The 20,034-nt window shown below is 44.2% G+C and overlaps 1 protein-coding gene across 3 annotated transcripts in view; it reads right to left on the bottom strand.

Moving 5' to 3' along the window:
• atp7a (ATPase copper transporting alpha) overlaps positions 1–20,034 on the bottom strand; it is a 59,575-nt gene that overhangs the window by 34,510 nt on the left and 5,031 nt on the right. For 2 of the 3 annotated variants that reach the window (XM_045724210.1, XM_045724212.1), the window contains exons 2-10: positions 15,740–15,807; positions 15,058–15,191; positions 12,125–12,887; positions 8,650–9,426; positions 8,042–8,203; positions 7,455–7,618; positions 4,894–5,055; positions 4,656–4,732; positions 4,133–4,355 (exon numbers count right to left, since the gene is read on the bottom strand). In XM_045724210.1, the coding sequence (XP_045580166.1) occupies positions 4,133–4,355; positions 4,656–4,732; positions 4,894–5,055; positions 7,455–7,618; positions 8,042–8,203; positions 8,650–9,426; positions 12,125–12,887; positions 15,058–15,177 (2,448 nt within the window). In that variant the 5' untranslated portion in view covers positions 15,178–15,191; positions 15,740–15,807. The remainder of the gene's footprint in view (positions 1–4,132; positions 4,356–4,655; positions 4,733–4,893; positions 5,056–7,454; positions 7,619–8,041; positions 8,204–8,649; positions 9,427–12,124; positions 12,888–15,057; positions 15,192–15,739; positions 15,808–20,034) is intronic. The other variant, XM_045724211.1, reaches the window with a different exon arrangement.

Below are 20,034 nucleotides of genomic sequence, written 5' to 3'. Positions count from 1 at the left end.
TATTGTTGTAATTGTCATTAATACAAAAATGAATACTCATTTTTAGTCACTTTAGTCACATTTTTAGTCATATATATACATATAAAAATTGTCCGATTAATTGGTATCGGCTTTTTTTGGTCCTCCAATTATTGGTTATCGGCCGACCTCTAGTTGGAACGTTGCTGCAGGGACTTGCCTCCATTCAGCCACAAGAGCATTAGTGAGGTCGGGCACTGATGTTGGGCGATTAGGCCTGGCTCGCAGTCGGCATTCCAATTCATCCCAAAAGTGTTCGATGGGGTTGAGGTCAGGGCTCCTTGCAGACCAGGCAAGTTTTTCCACAACAATCTCAACAAACCATTTCTGTATGGACCTCGCTTTGTGCACAGGGGCATTGTCATGCTGAAACAGGAATGGGCCTTCCCAAAACTGTTGCCACAAAGTTGGAAGCACAGAAACGTCTAGAATGTAATTGTATGCTGTAGCGTTACGATTTCCCTTCACTGGAACTAAGGGGCCTAGCGCAAACCATGAAAAACAGCCCCAGACAATTATATCTCCTCCACCAAACTTTACGGTCGACACTATGCATTGGGGCAGGTAGCGTTCTCCTGGCATCAGCCAAACCCAGATTCATTCGTTGGACTGCCAGATGGTGAAGCGTGATTCATCACTCCAGAGAACCCGTTTCCAGTGCTCCAGAGTCCAATGGCGGCGAGCTTTACACCACTGCAGCCGACGTTGGCATTGCACATGGTGATCTTAAGCTTGTGTGCAGCTGCTTGGCCATGGAAACCCATTTCATGAAGCTCCTAACGAACAGTTCTTGTGCTGACGTTGCTTCCAGAGGCAGTTGGGAACACGGTAGTGAGTGTTGCAACCAAGGACAGACAAATGTTACGTGCTACGTGCTACAGCACTCGTTGGTCCCGTTCTGTGAGCTTGTGTAGCCTACCACTTTGCGGCTGAGAAGTTGTTGCTCCTAGACATTTCCACTATAACAGCACTTACAGTTGACCGGGGCAGCTCTAGCAGGGCAGAAATTTGACGAACTGACTTGTTGGAAAGCTGGCATCCTAGGAAGGTGCCACATTGAAAGTCACTGAGCTCTTCAGTAAGGCCATTCTACTGCCAATGTTTGTCTATGGAGATTGCATGGCTGTGTGCTCAATTTTAATTTTAATTTATTTATTTCACCTTTATTTAACCAGGTAGGCAAGTTGAGAACAAGTTCTCATTTACAATTGCGACCTGGCCAAGATAAAGCAAAGCAGTTCGACAACATACAAAAACACAGAGTTACACATGGAGTAAAACAACATACAATCAATGATACAGTAGACAAAAATAAGACTATATACAATGTGAGCAAATGATGTGAGATAAGGGAGGTAAAGGCAAAAAAAGGCCATGGTGGCAAAGTGAATAAAGTATAGCATGTAAAACACTGGAATGGTAGAATTATAATTTGAAGAAAGTTCAAAGTTAAAATATAAATAATATGGTGCAAAGGAGCAAAATAATAAATAAAATAAATAAATACAGTAGGGGAAGAGGTAGTAGTTTGGGTTAAATTATAGATGGGCTATGCACAGGTGCAGTGATCTGGGAGCTGCTCTGATAGCTGGTGCTTAAAGCTAGTGAGGGAGATAAGTGTTTCCAGTTTCAGAGATTTTTGTAGTTCGTTCCAGTCATTGGCAGCAGAGAACTGGAAGGAGAGACGACCAAAGGAGGAGTTGGCTTTAGGGGTGACCAGAGAGATATACCTGCTGGAGCGCGTGCTACAGGTGGATGCTGCTATGGTGACCAGTGAGCGGAGATAAGGGGGGACTTTACCTAGCAGGGTCTTGTAGATGACCTGGAGCCAATGTGTTTGGCGACGATTATGAAGCGAAGGCCAGCCAACGAGAGCGTACAGGTCGCAGTGGTGGGTAGTATATGGGGCTTTGGTGACAAAACGAATGGCACTGTGATAGACTGCATCCAGCTTGTTGAGTAGGGTATTGGAGGCTATTTTGTAAATGACATCGCCGAAGTCGAGGATTGGTAGGATGGTCAGTTTTACGAGGGTATGTTTGGCAGCATGAGTGAAGGATGCTTTGTTGCGAAATAGGAAGCCAATTCTAGATTTAACTTCGGATTGGAGATGATTGATGTGAGTCTGGAAGGAGAGTTTACAGTCTAACCAGACACCTAGGTATTTGTAGTTATCCACAAATTCTAAGTCAGAACCGTCCAGAGAAGTGATGCTGGACAGGCGGGCAGGTGCAGGTAGCGATCGGTTGAAGAGCATGCATTTAGTTTTACTTGTATTCAGGAGCAGTTGGAGACCACGGAAGGAGAGTTGTATGGCATTGAAGCTCGTCTGGAGGGTTGTTAACACAGTGTCCAAAGAAGGGCCAAAAGTATACAGAATGGTGTCGTCTGCGTAGAGGTGGATCAGAGATTCACCAGCAGCAAGAGCGACATCATTGATGTATACAGAGAAAAGAGTTGGCCCAAGAATTGAACCCTGTGGTACCCCCATAGAGACTGCCAGAGGTCCGGACAGCAGGCCCTCCGATTTGACACACTGAACTCTATCAGAGAAGTAGTTGGTGAACCAGGCGACGCAATCGTTTGAGAAACCAAGGCTACTGAGTCTGCCGATGAGGATGTGGTGATTAACAGAGTCAAAAGCTTTGGCCAGGTCAATGAATACGGCAGCACAGTATTGTTTCTTATCGATGGCGGTTACGATGTCGTTTAGGACCTTGACCGTGGCTGAGGTGCACCCATGACCAGCTCTGAAACCAGATTGCATAGCGGAGAGGGTGCGGTGGGATTCGAAATGGTCGGTAATCTGTTTGTTGACTTGGCTTTCGAAGACCTTAGAAAGGCAGGGTAGGATGCATATAGGTCTGTAGCAATTTGGGTCAAGAGTGTCACCTCCTTTGAAGAGGGGGATGACAGCAGCTGCTTTCCAATCTATGGGAATCTCAGACGACACGAGAGGTTGAACAGGCTAGTAATAGGGGTTGCAATAATTTCGGCAGATAATTTTAGAAAGAAAGGGTCCAGATTGTCAAGCCCAGCTGATTTGTAAGGGTCCAGATTTTGCAGCTCTTTCAGAACATCAGCTGAATGGATTTGGGAGAAGGAGAAATGGGGAGGCTTGGGCGAGTAGCTGTGTGGGGTGCAGTGCTGTTGAATGCAGTAGGGGTAGTTAGGTGGAAAGCATGGCCAGCCGTAGAAAAATGCTTATTGAAATTCTCAATTATAGTGGGCTTATCGGTGGTGACAGAGTTTCCTATCCTCAGTGCAGTGGGCAGTTGGGAGGAGGTGTTCTTATTCTCCATGGACTTTACAGTGTCCCAGAACTTTTTAGAGTTTGAGTTGCAGGAAGCAAATTTCTGTTTGAAAAAGCTAGCCTTGGCATTTCTAACTGCCTGTGTGTATTGGTTTCTAACTTCTCTGAAAAGTTGCATATCGCGGGGGCAGTTCGATGCTAATGCAGAACGCCACAGGATATTTTTGTGTTGGTTAAGGGCAGTCAGGTCTGGGGAGAACCAAGGGCTATATCTGTTCCTGGTTCTAAATTTCTTGAAAGGGGCATGCTTATTTAAGATGGTGAGGAAGGCATTTAAAAAAAATAACCAGGCATCCTCTACTGACGGGATGAGGTCAATATCTTTCCAGGATACCAGGGCCAGGTCGATTAGAAAGGCTTGCTCGTTGAAATGTTTCAGGGAGCGTTTGACAGTGATGAGTGGAGGTCGTTTGACCTTTGAACCATTACGGGTGCAGGCAATGAGGCAGTGATCGCTGAGATCTTGGTTGAAAACAGCAGAGGTGTATTTAGAGGGCACGTTGGTTAGGATGATATCTATGAGGGTGCCAGTGTTTGCGGCTTTGGGGTTGTACCTGGTACCTTTTCTCAATTTTTATACACCTGTCAGCAACGGGTGTGGCTGAAATAGCCAAATCCACTAATTTGAAGTGGTGTCCACATACTTATGTATATACAGTGTAGTGTTTCTCTCCCTCTACAACACCCTCCCTCTGTCTATTTCTCTCTCCCTCTGTCTATTTCTCTCTCCCTCTGTCTATTTCTCTCTCCCTCTGTCTATTTCTCTCTCCCTCTGTCTATTTCTCTCTCCCTCTCTCCTACCTGTACAGGGACACAGAAGAGGAATGAGATCAGGTTCATGACAGAGAGGCCTGGGAGCAGCTGTCTCTCCAGGAACATGGTGGGGTGGTAGTGTTCACGGTCCTGTGCGGTGGCGTTGTGCTGGTGAGACGTGCTGATCTGGTGGTCTACTATGATCATGTAGATCATCATCCCCATGACTGGGACGCAGAAGGACAGGCTGACCAGAAACGACTTCCTCCATCTGGGAGAAGAGAGGAGAGAGAGGGAATGAAGTACGGAGATGGAGGCAGACAGAGATACAGAGTAATCCCGGTTAACCCAGAACTAAAGTTTTGTGTAATTGGAGAATGAGGTTCATGATGGAGACAGACAGAGATAAAGAATAATCTCGGTTAACCCAGAACTAAAGTTTTGCGTAATTGGTCAGCTGTTCAAATAAGTTCTGGATCCATACGTGTTAAGAGAAGAGATTTGTCCGAATGACCATTGAGGAAAAACCCAAACAGCCCGTTATCCCACACCTCCCATTCCCTTCCATTACTGTGTGATCTCTCTGCTGTGGTCCAAGTGACTGCCTGTGCGATCCCTTTTCACCAGAGATGCCTCGAAGCCCAGATTCTGATAAACAGACAAAATGGAATGAACAAATCTAACTAGGAAAACTGATATCCCATTGTCATTTAAAGCAACAACCTGGGACAGAGGAAAGGGTGTTGGGATGAGCAAACGTATGGGCAAACAAACAAATAAATGAATGATTGAAAAACAAAATGAAGTACCTCTATGAGTTTGATGACGTCTCTCGGTCCCGTCACCTCCGGGTCGTACTTGATGTGGGCTTTGTTGGTTGCCAGGGCAACAGAGGCGTAGACGATACCGTTCTCTTTCATCAGGCTGGACTCTATTTTGTGAACGCAGGAGGAACACGTCATTCCCCTGACCTGGAGAGAGGTGAAGAGGAGAATGTACTGTTGATACACGATTTAGAGGAAAAGACTACCCTGCACCTTACAGACTGCTGCCCTATATACATAGACATAGAATCACTGGCTACTTTAATAATGTTTACATATGGCTTTACTCATTTCATATGTATATACTGTATTCTATTCTATTGGTTCCTCTCTAGGTTTCTTCCTAGGTTTTGGCCTTTCTAGGGAGTTTTTCCTAGCCACCGTGCTTCTACACCTGCATTGCTTGCTGTTTGGGGTTTTAGGCTGGGTTTCTGTACAGAACTTTGAGATATCAGCTGATGTAAGAAGGGCTATATAAATTGATTTGATTTTCTACAGTATTTTAGTCAATGCCACTCCGACATTGCTCGTCCTAATATTTATATATTTCTTAATTCCATTATTTTACTTTTAGATTTGTGTGTATTGTTGTGAATTATTAGATACTAGTGCACTTTTGGAGCCTGAAACACAAGCATTTCACTAAACATGTGGAAACAGGGCTAAAGAGTGGCGCAGCGGTCTAAGGCACTGCATCTCAGTGCTACAGGCGTCACTACAGACCCTGATTCGATTCCAGGCTGTATCACAACCGGCCGTGATTGGGAGTCCCATAGGGCGGTGCACAATAGGCCCAGCGTCGTCCGGGTTTGGCAGGGGTAGGCCATCCTTGTAAATAAGAATTTGTTCTTAACTGACTTGCCTAGTTAAATAAAAGGTTAAATAAAATAAATAAAAGTATACGACCAATACAATTAGATTTAATGAAGACCAGATAGGATGGTGTAGACAGAACACCAAACAGCAGATCACACCATTAGGGTGTGTTGATTAGAATCAGAACACCAAATCACACCATTAGGGTGTGTTGATTAGAATCAGAACACCAAACAGCAGATCACACCATTACGGTGTGTTGATGAGAATCAGAACACCAAACAGCAGATCACACCATTACGGTGTGTTGATGAGAATCAGAACACCAAACAGCAGATCACACCATTACGGTGTGGTGATTAGAATCAGAACACCAAACAGCAGATCACACCATTAGGGTGTGTTGATTAGAATCAGAACACCAAACAGCAGATCACACCATTACGGTGTGGTGATTAGAATCAGAACACCAAACAGCAGATCACACCATTAGGGTGTGTTGATTAGAATCAGAACACCAAACAGCAGATCACACCATTACGGTGTGTTGATTAGAATCAGAACACCAAACAGCAGATCACACCATTACGGTGTGTTGATTAGAATCAGAACACCAAACAGCAGATCACACCATTAGGGTGTGTTGATTAGAATCAGAACACCAAACAGCAGATCACACCATTACGGTGTGTTGATGAGAATCAGAACACCAAACAGCAGATCACACCATTACGGTGTGTTGATGAGAATCAGAACACCAAACAGCAGATCACACCATTAGGGTGTGTTGATTAGAATCAGAACACCAAACAGCAGATCACACCATTAGGGTGTGTTGATTAGAATCAGAACACCAAACAGCAGATCACACCATTAGGGTGTGTTGATTAGAATCAGAACACCAAACAGCAGATCACACCATTACGGTGTGTTGATTAGAATCAGAACACCAAACAGCAGATCACACCATTACGGTGTGTTGATGAGAATCAGAACACCAAACAGCAGATCACACCATTACGGTGTGTTGATGAGAATCAGAACACCAAACAGCAGATCACACCATTACGGTGTGTTGATGAGAATCAGAACACCAAACTGCAGATCACACCATTACGGTGTGGTGATTAGAATCAGAACACCAAACAGCAGATCACACCATTACGGTGTGGTGATTAGAATCAGAACACCAAACAGCAGATCACACCATTACGGTGTGTTGATGAGAATCAGAACACCAAACAGCAGATCACACCATTACGGTGTGTTGATTAGAATCAGAACACCAAACAGCAGATCACACCATTACGGTGTGTTGATGAGAATCAGAACACCAAACAGCAGATCACACCATTACGGTGATTAGAATGATTACGGTGATTACAGTGATTAGAATCAGAACACCAAACAGAAGATCACACCATTACGGTGTGTTGATTAGAATCAGAACACCAAACAGCAGATCACACCATTACGGTGTGGTGATTAGAATCAGAACACCAAACAGCAGATCACACCATTACGGTGTGTTGATGAGAATCAGAACACCAAACAGCAGATCACACCATTACGGTGTGTTGATTAGAATCGAAACGATCCCATTACGGTGTGTTGATGAGAATCAGAACACCAAACAGCAGATCACACCATTACGGTGTGTTGATTAGAATCAGAACACCAAACTGCAGATCACACCATTACGGTGTGGTGATTAGAATCAGAACACTCACCACAAGTTCCAGGCTTCCATCAGAACCCTCATAGTTCTCCATGACAGAAGCAGTGAAGCCCATCTCTCTGACATACTCTGCTATCTTCAGAGGGTCCATCACCTCAGGGTTATAACGGACCTCAGCCTTACTAGCCATCAGGGCCACTAGCACAGAGTAGATACCTGCACAGAGGAACGCAGGTCAATGTTAGACAAATGGAACATTTTATTCACCTTCCTACCTAACTGATACATGAGTTTGATGCTCAATGGAGACAACAGTTAATGTATACAAGTGATAAATGCCTTTAAAAAAGGCCAGGGGTTTCATGACCAGGTAAAAGTACAAAGCCTTCATAAATACGTTCCACATTCCTCCTACAGTATGTTACTTAAAAACAGCCATCGTAAATCTTAAACTGACGCAGTTTACAACTGTTTATGACACTTCTCTCCCAGAAAGACAGATAGCTACTGTAAAGAACGTGCTCCATGTCAGTGTCCCTAATACAACTACACCATCAGTAGTTAGTACCAAGTTGTGTTTATTACCAAATAAAACGGACTGAAACAGGGAGTAAAATGTTGCAAAAAATCTCCTCTCACCGTGTTTATTCCTCAGGTTCCTCTCGATATTGGCCACACAGGACGCACAGGTCATTCCACCAATCTGGATGAAGCATTTAGCGAGGGTGTCCGGGGGCTCAGGGGACAGGGAGCAGGACGAGGGGGGACTGATAACTGGGACAGTCAACAGGGAGTTGGTTTCTTAAAAGGACAACATAGCAACAATGAGTTTCATAACCATTTCAATTTCTCATTCTGCTTTCTATGGCTGTTCTCCAACTACTGTTCTGGAAAGTTTCCATGAGTTACAAACAGAGACAGATTCATTTGTTTTGCTTCACAGCTAGAGATATTATTACAAACAGAGACAGATTCATTTATTTTGCTTCACAGCTAGAGGTATTATTACAAACAGAGACAGATTCATTTGTTTTGCTTCACAGCTAGAGATATTATTAGGGGTTGTGTTACTAAACTCCAGAAACTTCACCAAAGACAGAAATTCCTGTTGTAGGATTCCTAGAATCAGGAGGGAGGGAATCCTCCAACCAGGATCTCTGAAAAACCTGGGAACATATGGAATGTTTACTGAATTTTGAAACCCTAGTTAGGGAGGATAAAAGAATACAATCCGCCCATCAACTCACCAGGCAGGAAGGCGTCAAATCCCATGTCCTCTATGGCCTCCCTGAGCTCTTCTGGTTGGGTGAGGAGAGGATCGTACTCAAACGCCCCTCTGTGATTGGCCAGCGACACCTTGGCTGACCGCACCCCCTTCCTCTGAGACAGCATCCCCTCGATGGACTGAACACAGGACCCACAGGTCATCCCCTCTTTATGGATTAGGGCCGTGGCCGTCAGAGGCTGGCTGTAGCAGGGCTGGGTGGAGAAGAGGCCGGCCTGGGACGACGGTGGTGGTAGTGGGGAAGGTATAGGTGTGGTGGATGTGGATGTAGGGCTAAGACCTCCAGAGGTAGCGCTCCAGGGTTGGGTTTTAAACATCCCTGGTGGCAGGGCCTCGATGGCTTGCTGTAGCCCAGACACAGTCACCCTCCCTGGGTCGTAGAGAATGGAGGCGCTCTCTTTCTCCAACAATACCTCTATGGAGGTCACCCCAGCCAGCTTGGAGATGTTATCCTGAATGTTTACCACACAGGAGCGGCAGTGCATGCCCGTCACCCTGAGGGTAGTCTGGGCCGAGTCTGTGGACACCTCAGAATCCTTGGTGGAAGTATCCACCGGCGCTGTGGGTAATGAGGCAGCGCTTAGCAACCGCTCCATCTCGCTGACGGACAGCTGCAGGGGGCGGGACTTGGACTTGGGCGTGGCCTTGAAGCCGGCCTTGGCGATCTGGGTGATGATGTCATCGATGGTGATGAGGTGTGGCAGGTAGAGAACCGTGGCCTCCTGGGAGTCTAGAACCACTGGGTGGAGAACACACAGGGGAAACATTTCTAATCTCCAACAATCCTAGTATCACAGAGTGGTGAGGACAGACTAACAGGAGATTCTGAGTTTGTTTCAACATTATTTCTGACTACAAGTTAATGTTAAGTGAGAATACTAGACTACTGCAACCTCCCATACTCATTCATTCCTATAGAACGCCAAGTCAGTTAAAGGTCCAGTGGATTAAAAAACGTGTTTTTCCAGTGTTTTATACAGTCGGAAGTTTACATACACCTCAGCCAAATACATTTAAACTCAGTTTTTCACAATTCCTGACATTTAATCCTAGTAAAACTTCCCTGTCTTAGGTCAGTTAGGATCACCACTTTATTTTAAGAATGTCACGTCCTGACCAGTATAAGGGGTTATTTGTTATTGTAGTTTGGTCAGAACGTGGCAGGGGTGTGTTTGTTTAGAGTGTTTCGGGGTTTGTTGGGTTATGTTCTTGTTAGTCTATTTCTATGTGGTGTTCTAGTATGTCTATTTCTATGTGGTGTTTGTTGGGTTGACCTTCAATTGGAAGCAGCTGCTCCTAGTTGCTTCTAATTGAAGGTCCTATTTAAGAGGGGTGTTTTTCTATGGGATTTTGTGGGTAGGTATTCCTTGTGTAGCTGTAAGCCTTACAGGACTGTTTATCGTCATCGTTTTTTTGTATACGTGCGATTTGTTTTGGTTTTCCTTCTGTCTGCCTATTAAAAAGAAGATGAGTATACACATTCCCGCTGCATTTTGGTCTAATCCTTACGACAACCGTAACAAAGAATGTGAAATGTCAGAATAATAGTAGAGAGAATGATTTATTTCAGCTTTTATTTCTTTAATCACATTCCCAGTGGGTCCCAGTTTACACTCAATTAGTATTTGGTAGCATTGCCGTTAAATTGTTTAACTTGGGTCAAACGTTTCGGGTAACCTTCCACAAGCTTCCCACAATAAGTTGGGTGAATTTTGGCCCATTCCTCCTGACAGAGCTGGTGTAACTGAGTCAGGTTTGTAGGCCTCCTTGCTCGCAAACACTTTTTCAGTTCTGCCCACAAATGTTCTATAGGATTGAGGTCAGGGCTTTGTAACGGCCACTCCAATACCTTGACTTTGTTGTCCTTAAGCCATTTTGCCACAACTTTGGAAGTATGCTTGGGGTCATTGTCCATTTGGAAGACCCATTTGCGACCAAGCTTTAACTTCCTGACTGATGTTGCTTCAATATATCCAGATCATTTTCATTCCTCATGATGCCATCTATTTTGTGAAGTGCACCAGTCCCTCCTGCAGCAAAGCACCCCAAACATGATGCTGCCACCCCCGTGCTTCACGGTTGGGATGGTGTTCTTCGGGCTTGCAAGCCTCCCCCTTTTTCCTCCAAACATAACGATGGTCATTATGGCCAAACAGCTCTATTTTTGTTTCATCAGACGAGAGGACATTTCTCCGAAAAGTACGATCTTTGTCCCCATGTGCAGTTGCAAACCGTAGTCTGGCTTTTTTATGGTGGTTTTGGAGCAGTGGCTTCTTCCTTGCTGACCGGCCTTTCAGGTTGTGTCGATATAGATACTTTTGTACCCATTTCCTCCAGCATCTTTACAAGGTCCTTTGCTGTTCTTCTGGGATTGATTTGCACTTTTCGCACCAAAGTACGTTCATCTCTAGGAGACAGAACAAGTCTTCTTTCTGAGCGGTATGACGACTGCGTGGTCCCATGGTGTTAATATTTGCGTACCATTGTTTGTACAGATGAAAGTGGTACCTTCAGACGTTTGAGAATTGCTCCCAAAGATGAACCAGACTTGTGTAGGTCTACAATTTGTTTTCTGAGGTCTTTGCTGATTTTCACATGATGTCAAGCAAAGAGGCACTGAGTTTGAAGGTAGGCTTTGAAATACATCCACAGGTACACCTCCAATTGACTCAAATGATGTCAATTAGCCTATCAGAAGCTTCTAAAGCCATGACATAATTTTCCGGAATTTCCCAAGCTGTTTAAAGGCCCAGTCAACTTCGTGTATGTAAACTTCTGACCCACTGGAATTGTGATACAGTGAAATAATCGGTCTGTAAACAATTGTTGGAAAAATTACTTGTGTCATGCACAAAGTAGACGTCCTAACCGACTTGCCAAAAGTATAGTTTGTTAACAAGAAATTTGTGGAGTGGTTGAAAAATGAGTTTTAATGACTCCAACCTAAGTGTATGTAAACTTCCGACTTCAACTGTATGAGGTTGGAATAATACTGTGAAATTGTGAAAAGCGCGGGTTTAAAAGACCACCTGAAATTTCTGCCTGTTTTGATGGGATGAAATTTTGGCCTGCCTGGTGACATCACCAGGTGGTAAATTAGTTAGTCCAATAAAGAGTTCCAAAACCTTTCAGTTTTCCCCTCCTTACTCAGACCACTCCCAGACAGTCCTAGCAAATTCATGCTTGAGAAATTGCTCTTTGCTAAGAAGCTATTTTTGTTTATTTTTGTTTCTTTTAAATTGAAAACAATAACAGTAGGGTACGTAATTGTTACCTAGAAATGACTTGATATTGATATACAGACTGTTGAATTGGACCTGTAACCAGGTCAGCACTCAATGAGTCACGATCAAATGATAATGACCTTCAGTGTAAAACCTGTGACTACTACGATCAAATGATAATGACTACTACGCAATACAAGGTAACTAAGTCACCTTTAATTTTCTCAACTCCTTTCAGTTTGCCAATCTTTCCTTCGATAGTGGTGGTGCAGGACAGACAGACCATGCCCTCGATACCCATCTTCACCTGTGAGGAGATGGCCGGGGCTGGGACAGGGGATAAACCTGGGACCAGGGCTGGGACAGGGGCTGGGACAGGAGCTAAACCTGGGACCAGGGCTGGGACAGAGGCTGGGACAAGGGATAAACCTGGGACCAGGGCTGGGACAGAGGCTGGGACAGGGTCTGGGACAGGGGATAAACCTGGGACCAGGGCTGGGACAGAGGCTGGGACAGGGACTAAACCTGGGACCAGGGCTGGGACAGAGGCTGGGACAGGGGCTAAACCTGGGACCAGGGCTGGGATAGAGGCTGGGACAGGGTCTGGGACTGAGACTAGGGATTCCTCTGTAGGGACCTCCAGGAAGGAGGCCAAGCTACTAACCACCTCCCCCAGCTGCAGTGCACCGATCAGGGCAGGGATGAAGGTAATGGACACCCCCCTCTGGTCCTTGTTCTCCTGGACCTCCAGGACCCCCTGGAGCTGAGCTAGCCTGGCCAGAGCCTCCTGTTGGGCCTCGGGGGTGAGAAGGGCTGGGGTGGGGAACAGCTGGGTGTCTGTGGGGACCTCGGAGGCTGTGGTAGTGTCTGAGAGGATGGAGTCAAACCCCATGTCTTCGATGGCCTCCGCCAGGGACTCTGGGGTGTGTTGACTGTGGTCGAAGATGATGCTGGCATTCTTCAGCTCCAGAGACACCTACCAGAAAATATGTATGTCAAACAAACTGAAGAATGAAAACACCTTATACTGTATCAACAGAAGTGACAGTGTAATTCCAATGTACAGTAATGCAGTTTCTAAAACAAGGCCTTGAAACTAAATAGAATTATATCGCAGCCATAAAATTGTCATGTCACGGTTACTGTGTAACGATTCTTTATTTTTAATTTACTTTTCTCCCCAATTTCGTGGTATCCAATTGGTAGTTACATCGCTGCAACTCCCGTACGGACTCGGGAGAGGCGAAGGTCGAGAGCCGTGCGTCCTCCTAAACACAACCCAATCAAGCCGCACTGCTTCTTGACACAATGTCCACTTAACCCGGAAGCCAGCCACACCAATGTGTCGGAGGAAACACCGTGCACCTGGCGACTGTGTCAGCATGCACTGCGCCTGCCCCATTGGGCGAATTGTGCGCCGCCCCATGAGTCTCCCGATCATGGCCGGCTGCGACAGAGCCTGGACTTGAACCCAGAATCTCTAGTGGCACAGCTAGCACTGCAATGCAGTGCCTTAGACCACTGCGACACTCGGGAGGCCTGAAATCAGCACGATTCTGAGATTCATGGCATGGGCTGTAATCACATACACTGAGAGGGTTACTAAACCGTTACTAAGCAACAATCAATAGGACATAAAATCTATTCCACATAAACAAGTAGTCTGAAGATAATCCTCGTGAAACACAATGGATAAAGCCAAACTCCAGACCCCAGGTTATAACCTCCAACCAGGGGCTGTTTTTCATGGTCAGGTCACATGACCAGGATAAACTCCAGGCATATCATTCCAGGAAGGAGTGGCCTAACAGAGAGACATGGACATACACCTCAGCTTACAATCTATATAAAGAGGAGGAGTGCATTGACCTTCCAGCATGTTCCAGTAGCAATACAATGAACCCATTGCTCTCCCTGACACAGACACACACACACACACACACACACGATTAACTGACGCCATCACCTGACCACTCAGCCCTGACTGAACTGCGAGTTAAAAACACAGGAGGGAAGTGTGTATGCACAGATGCCAGAGATGATCTATGTTTTCCTAGGTGTGTGTGTGTGTGTGTGTGTGTGTGTGTGTGTGTGTGTGTCTGTGTCAGGGAGAGAGCGAGAGTGAAAAAGAGAGAGAGACCGTCCTTTCCTCATACAGTTTCATTTAACTTTGACACTAGTAAAACAAACTATCCTATAGGCCTAAAGTCCACATGAAACAAAAATCTATTAAACCCTACCTTAAAGGTCATGTACTGTTCTTTACAATAACACACATTAACGTCCCCCTTGTAAGGAATGAATGACATTTACGACCCTCTGTCTGCTACCCTCCAGCCAGTTATCGACCCACAATGACCAATGACAGTCCTGTAAAGACCAGCTGTCTGTCAGGAACAACGCCGTCACATGGTATCCTCATTAACCTGTGCCTGAGGGGTAAACACACAGAGAAGGCCACATCTACTGCCATCTAGAACGTTCTCAGAGCTGCTACACAGAATTACGGATCACTGTTAATCTTCAATTAAGCTATATAAACCAGCCAACCCCTTAGGGGAGAGGAGGAGGTGAGGTTAAATCCCAAATGGCACCCTATTCCCTAAATAGTTGAACCTATGGGCCCTGGTCAAAAGTAGTACACTATGTAGGGCATAGGGTGAGATTTGTGATGCAGCCTGGAAATCAGCCAGGATATTGAGTTGGGTGACATTTGTCAAATGAAATACAAATGATGGTTGGTAACATATAAATAGGAAGCGTTATTGCTGCCTTCTAAATTCTAGCTAGTTAGTTAGTTTCCCATCTAGTTTTTATAATGTTCTGAAACCTGTTTTTACATTATTATTATAATTTTTTAGCAAACTCAGCTATTTTACATTTCTGGAAATTGTACAATGGTGTCAAGTCTATGTTAGAAATGCAGACTTGGCAGTTCGAAGACATTCTGTTTCAAAGTTCAAAGGTGACATTGATGAACACAAAGCTTTAAGGGTGAAAACATCCAACTGATTTTACAGGATCTGAAGGATGTGTAGGTTTACATGTTACACATAGACCTATCCTATCGTTGTTTCCCAGATCGGCGCCTATTCCTGGACTAAAAATCATAATGACTGGAGTCCCTATGTGTATACCGGACCCACCTTGATGTGTACGACTCCAGGCAGACCCCCAATGCGCTGCTCAATAGACTGAACACAGGAACCACAGGTCATCCCCTCTACACCCAGACATACTGAGCTCAGCTTGGCCTTCAGCGTCATGGTGAGTCCTTAGTCTGGGAACCAACAAGGAAATAGCATGGTTAAACAAAGAAAATAGTTCACATTTCAGAAAGAATACAAGCAGGTCAGAGACTACTTCTGAGCGCATGACAAGTATCTTGTTTCCCACGGTGAGAGAGAAAAAGAAAACAGGGCAGTAAATATTACATTAGGGCTGACCCCATTTAGTGGACTGGTCCATTGTTTAGTCGATGGGCTGTTGGTCAACCAAGATTTCTTTAGTCGAGCAGTACCAAAAAATACCCCCCTCCCAAAACATCATGGTGTATAAGACACCTGTCTGATTGGACTGATCCATTACGGAGGCCGTGGGGGTGGCACAGTCCATACGTCTAAGACGTGCTACTGAACATTTATATGGTTATATTAGGTAAGAACAATGACACAACACTAATATCATCTATATTATAACTGATGTGTTTTCTCAAGCGTTGGATAGCGGTCTCTGTCCGCGGTTCTGAAACATCAGTGGGCTGTTGAATTGGCACCTTTTCCTAGACCATGTTGCTATGTGAATAATAGCTAAGTTAACAAGCCTTACCGGTATTGAGAACAATGTGGCGGAGGCAGCAGCGAAGTTAGAGGACGAGAAAACAGCCCTTGCCTTAACTGTCAAAGAAAAGTGAAGAGAGAGGAAACCAACTTAATTTAAACTCAGTTTCACAATTTCTGACATTTAATCCTAGTAAAAATTCCCTGTCTTAGGTCAGTTAGGATCACCACTTTATTTTAAGAATGTGAAATGTCAGAATAATAGTAGAGAGAATGATTTATTTCAGCTTTTATTTCTTTCAACACATTCCCAGTGGGTCAGAAGTTTACATACACTCAATTAGTATTTGGTAGCATTGCCGTTAAATTGTTTAACTTGGGACAAACATTTCGGGTAGCCTTCCACAAGCTTCCCACAATAAGTTGGGTGAATTTTGGCCCATTCCTCCTGACAGAGCTGGTGTAACTGAGTCAGGTTTGTAGGCCTCCTTGCTCGCAAACGCTTTTTCAGTTCTACCCACACATTTTCTATAGGATTGAGGTCAGGGCTTTGTAACGGCCACTCCAATACCTTGACTTTGTTGTCCTTAAGCCATTTTGCCACAACTTTGGAAGTATGCTTGGGGTCATTGTCCATTTGGAAGACCCATTCGTCATCAAGCTCTAACTTCCTGACTGATGTCTTGAGATGTTGCTGCAATATATCCACATAATTTTTTTTCCTCACAATGCCATCTATTTTGTGAAGTGCACCAGTCCCTCCTGCAGCAAAGCACCCCCACAACATGGTGCAGCCACTCCCGTGCTTCACGGTTGAGATGGTGTTCTTCGGCTTGCAAGCCTCCCCCTTTTTCCTCCAAACATAACGATGGTCATTTTGGCCAAACAGTTCTATTTTTGTTTCATCAGACCAGAGGACATTTCTCCAAAAAGTACGATCTTTGTCCCCATGTGCAGTTGCAAACCGTAGTCTGCCTTTTTTATGGCCGTTTTAGAGCAGTGGCTTCTTACTTGCTGAGCGGCCTTTCAGGTTATGTCGATATAGGACTCGTTTTACTGTGGATATAGATATTTTTGTACCTTTTTCCTCCAGAATCTTCCCCTACTGCCTTTGCTGTTGTTCTTGGATTGATTTGCACGTTTCGCACCAAAGTACGTTCATCTCTAGGAGACAGAACACGTCTCCTTCCTGAGCGGTATGACGGCTGTGTGGTCCCATGGTGTTTATATTTGCGTACTATTGTTTGTACAGATGAACGTGGTACCTTCAGGCGATTGGAAATTGCTCCCAAGGATGAACCAGACTTGTGGAGGTCTACAATTTGTTTTCTGAGGTCTTGGCTGATTTCTTTTGATTTTCCCATGATGTCAAGCAAAGAGGCACCGAGTTTGAAGGTAGGCCTTGAAATACATCCACAGGTACACCTACAATTGACTCACATGATGTCAGTTAGCCTATCAGAAGCTTCTAAAGCCATGACATCATTTTCTGGAATTTTCCAAGCTGTTTAAAAGGCACAGTCAACTTAGTGTATGTAAACTTCTGACCCACTGGAATTGTGATACAGTGAATTATAAGTGAAATAATCTGTCTGTAAACAATTGTTGGAAAAATTACTTGTGTCATGCGCAAAGTAGATGTCCTAACCGACTTGCCAAAAGTATAGTTTGTTAACAAGAAATTTGTGGAGTGGTTGAAAAATTAGTTTTAATGACTCCAACCTAAGTGTATGTAAACTTCAGACTTCAACTGTATATCTACAGAAATAAGACGGACCCTGTTTCTGTTGCCTGTTTGAGTGTTTGTTTAATAGCCTACATCGGTGGGAATCACCCTGAGCACCAAGCCTCACGCAACCACAACATGTTGGATAAACAATTTCACAAATTCATCCGTTTTTAATCTTTGCTATACTGTAATAAAGGCTTTACACTTTTTTTGTTAGAACAGCCTCTCTGGTATAATTTATTTAGTGTTGTTTACACTGTTCCAAATTGTCAGAAAAAAATATATTAATAATAACCCTCCTTTTCTTGATCTCATTCTTATTGTTATTATTATTATTATTATGATGATCATCATCATTATAATAATAAGTAATGTCATTATAATTAGTAAGCTTATAGAACAGCCTGGTATGGCCACCATTGAGCTATAGGCCTAACAGCGCATTCTGTTCAGTCTTAATACCGTAACTTACTTAGGCCTATATTTCAATACTTTTATATAGGCTACTGTATTAATCAATCATTTATTTGTTCATGTCATCACAAGTCATTAATGATAAAGCGCCCCTTGAATTATTAGCGTAAACAATAAATAAACCGTTCCATTTTATAAATTGCATTCACGAATGAATGTGACTGTTTTTAGTCTTTGCTGTAATAAAGGCTTCACAAAAAAACATAATTTATTTAGTGTTGCTTACATTGCTCCAAATGGTCAGGTAAATTATATTGTTATCTAATAGCAGCTGTTTGGCACACATAATACGCATGCAGCGCTTGCTCCTTAACTTCTTTATCTCCAGTATTTTCCACAACTAGTCAAATGTATTCCACACATCTGACTTCCCCTTTACCGCCTGAGCAACCAGTAAACATTCCCGTTTCGAGTATATTTGACACATCCTCTGCCTTTATTTTGCTTTCATATGTGTTACGGTGTTCGGAGATCTTTGTGGGCCATACTCGGCCTTGTCTCAGGATGGTAAGTTGGTGGTTGAAGATATCCCTCTAGTGGTGTGGGGGCTGTGCTTTGGCAAAGTAGGTGGGGTTATATCCTGCCTGCTTGGCCCTGTCCGGGGATCTTGGCCCTGTCGTCGCACGGGGCCACAGTGTCTCCCGACCCCTCCTGTCTCAGCCTACAGTATTTACGCTGCAGTAGTTTGTGTGTCGGGGGGCTAGGGTCAGTCTGTTATATCTGGAGTATTTCTCCTGTCTTATCCGGTGTCCTGTGTGAATTTAAATATGCTCACTCTAATTCTCTATTTCTTTCTTGGAGGACCTGAGCCCTAGGACCATGCCTCAGGACTAGCTGGCCTGATGACTCCTTGCTGTCCCCAGTCCACCAGGCCATGCTGCTGCTCCAGTTTCAACTGTTCTGCCTGCGGCTATGGAACCGTGACCTGTTCACCTGTCCCAGACCTGCTGTTTTCAACTCTCTAGAGACAGCAGGAGCGGTAGAGATACTCTGAATGATCGGCTATGAAAAGCCAACTTACATTTACTCCTGAGGTGCTGACGTGTTGCACCCTCGACAACCACTATGATGATGATGATGATGATGATGATGATTATTATTAGACCCTGCTGGTCATCTATGAACATTTGAACATCTTGGCCATGTTCTGTTATAATCTCCAGCCGGTACAGCCAGAAGAGGACTGGCCACCCCTCATAGCCTGGTTCCTCTCTAGGTTTCTTCCTAGGTTCTGGCCTTTCTAGGGAGTTTTTTCCTAGCCACCGTGCTTCTACACCTGCATTGCTTGCAGTTTGGGGTTTTAGGCTGGGTTTCTGTACAGAACTTTGACATCAGCTGATGTAAGAAGGGCTTTATAAATACATTTGATTGATTGATACTATGGCTATTTGATCATAATGTAGGCATACCAGAGTGGCCTACCATAAAAAACAATGGAGAGAATGTCTCCCATAACATTTTAACATGGAATTAGCTGTTCAATCATTCAGTCTACAGTATCAGCCAATGTGTGGTGTTCAATGTAGGTCTACATTCCTTGAGACTTTTGAAAAAACACGCATGGCTTGACATTAACCTGTTTATTTACTTGTCCTTCAGACAAGGAGGCGACTGAAAATGTTGTGTTGTTTGATGCAAGAAACTACTTTACAAAATAAAATGCATCATTATTCCCATAGCATTATTACAGAGAATCAGACAAATTATGCTACCCTCTGCCTGTAGCCTACTTAGCTTATTCAAGCCCATCTCAAAATACAACACTGCCCCTTTAAGACATAAAAAAAACTCCTTCACTGACTTGTTTTTCAAAGATGTCCAGAAATGCACACATTTTGTAGGAAGCAATCACTCCCCCCATTGTTGACTACACATGATCTATAACTGGGCTAATAACTCGAAGGATATGAACACATGTACACACTCTGGCTTTGATCTCAAAACAAGTGCATCTACTGACGACCGCTCATGCTGTAAACACAGTCCAGTTCAAAGTGAATGGCACAGATCCATATATGGCAATGGTCTATTTGCATATAAGCCTACCACAGCTCTGATTGGTTATGGTGCACTGGTCTGTTTACAGTACAGGCCTGAGTCGTGCCTGTCAATGCAATAGAATCCTACTCCGATCCATTCTG

This window comes from Salmo salar, chromosome ssa09 (assembly GCF_905237065.1).
Source record: "Salmo salar chromosome ssa09, Ssal_v3.1, whole genome shotgun sequence".
Lineage (NCBI taxonomy): Eukaryota > Metazoa > Chordata > Actinopteri > Salmoniformes > Salmonidae > Salmo > Salmo salar.
The sequence above is the reverse complement of the archived record's forward strand: the minus strand, read 5'-3'. Positions and strand labels throughout refer to the sequence as shown.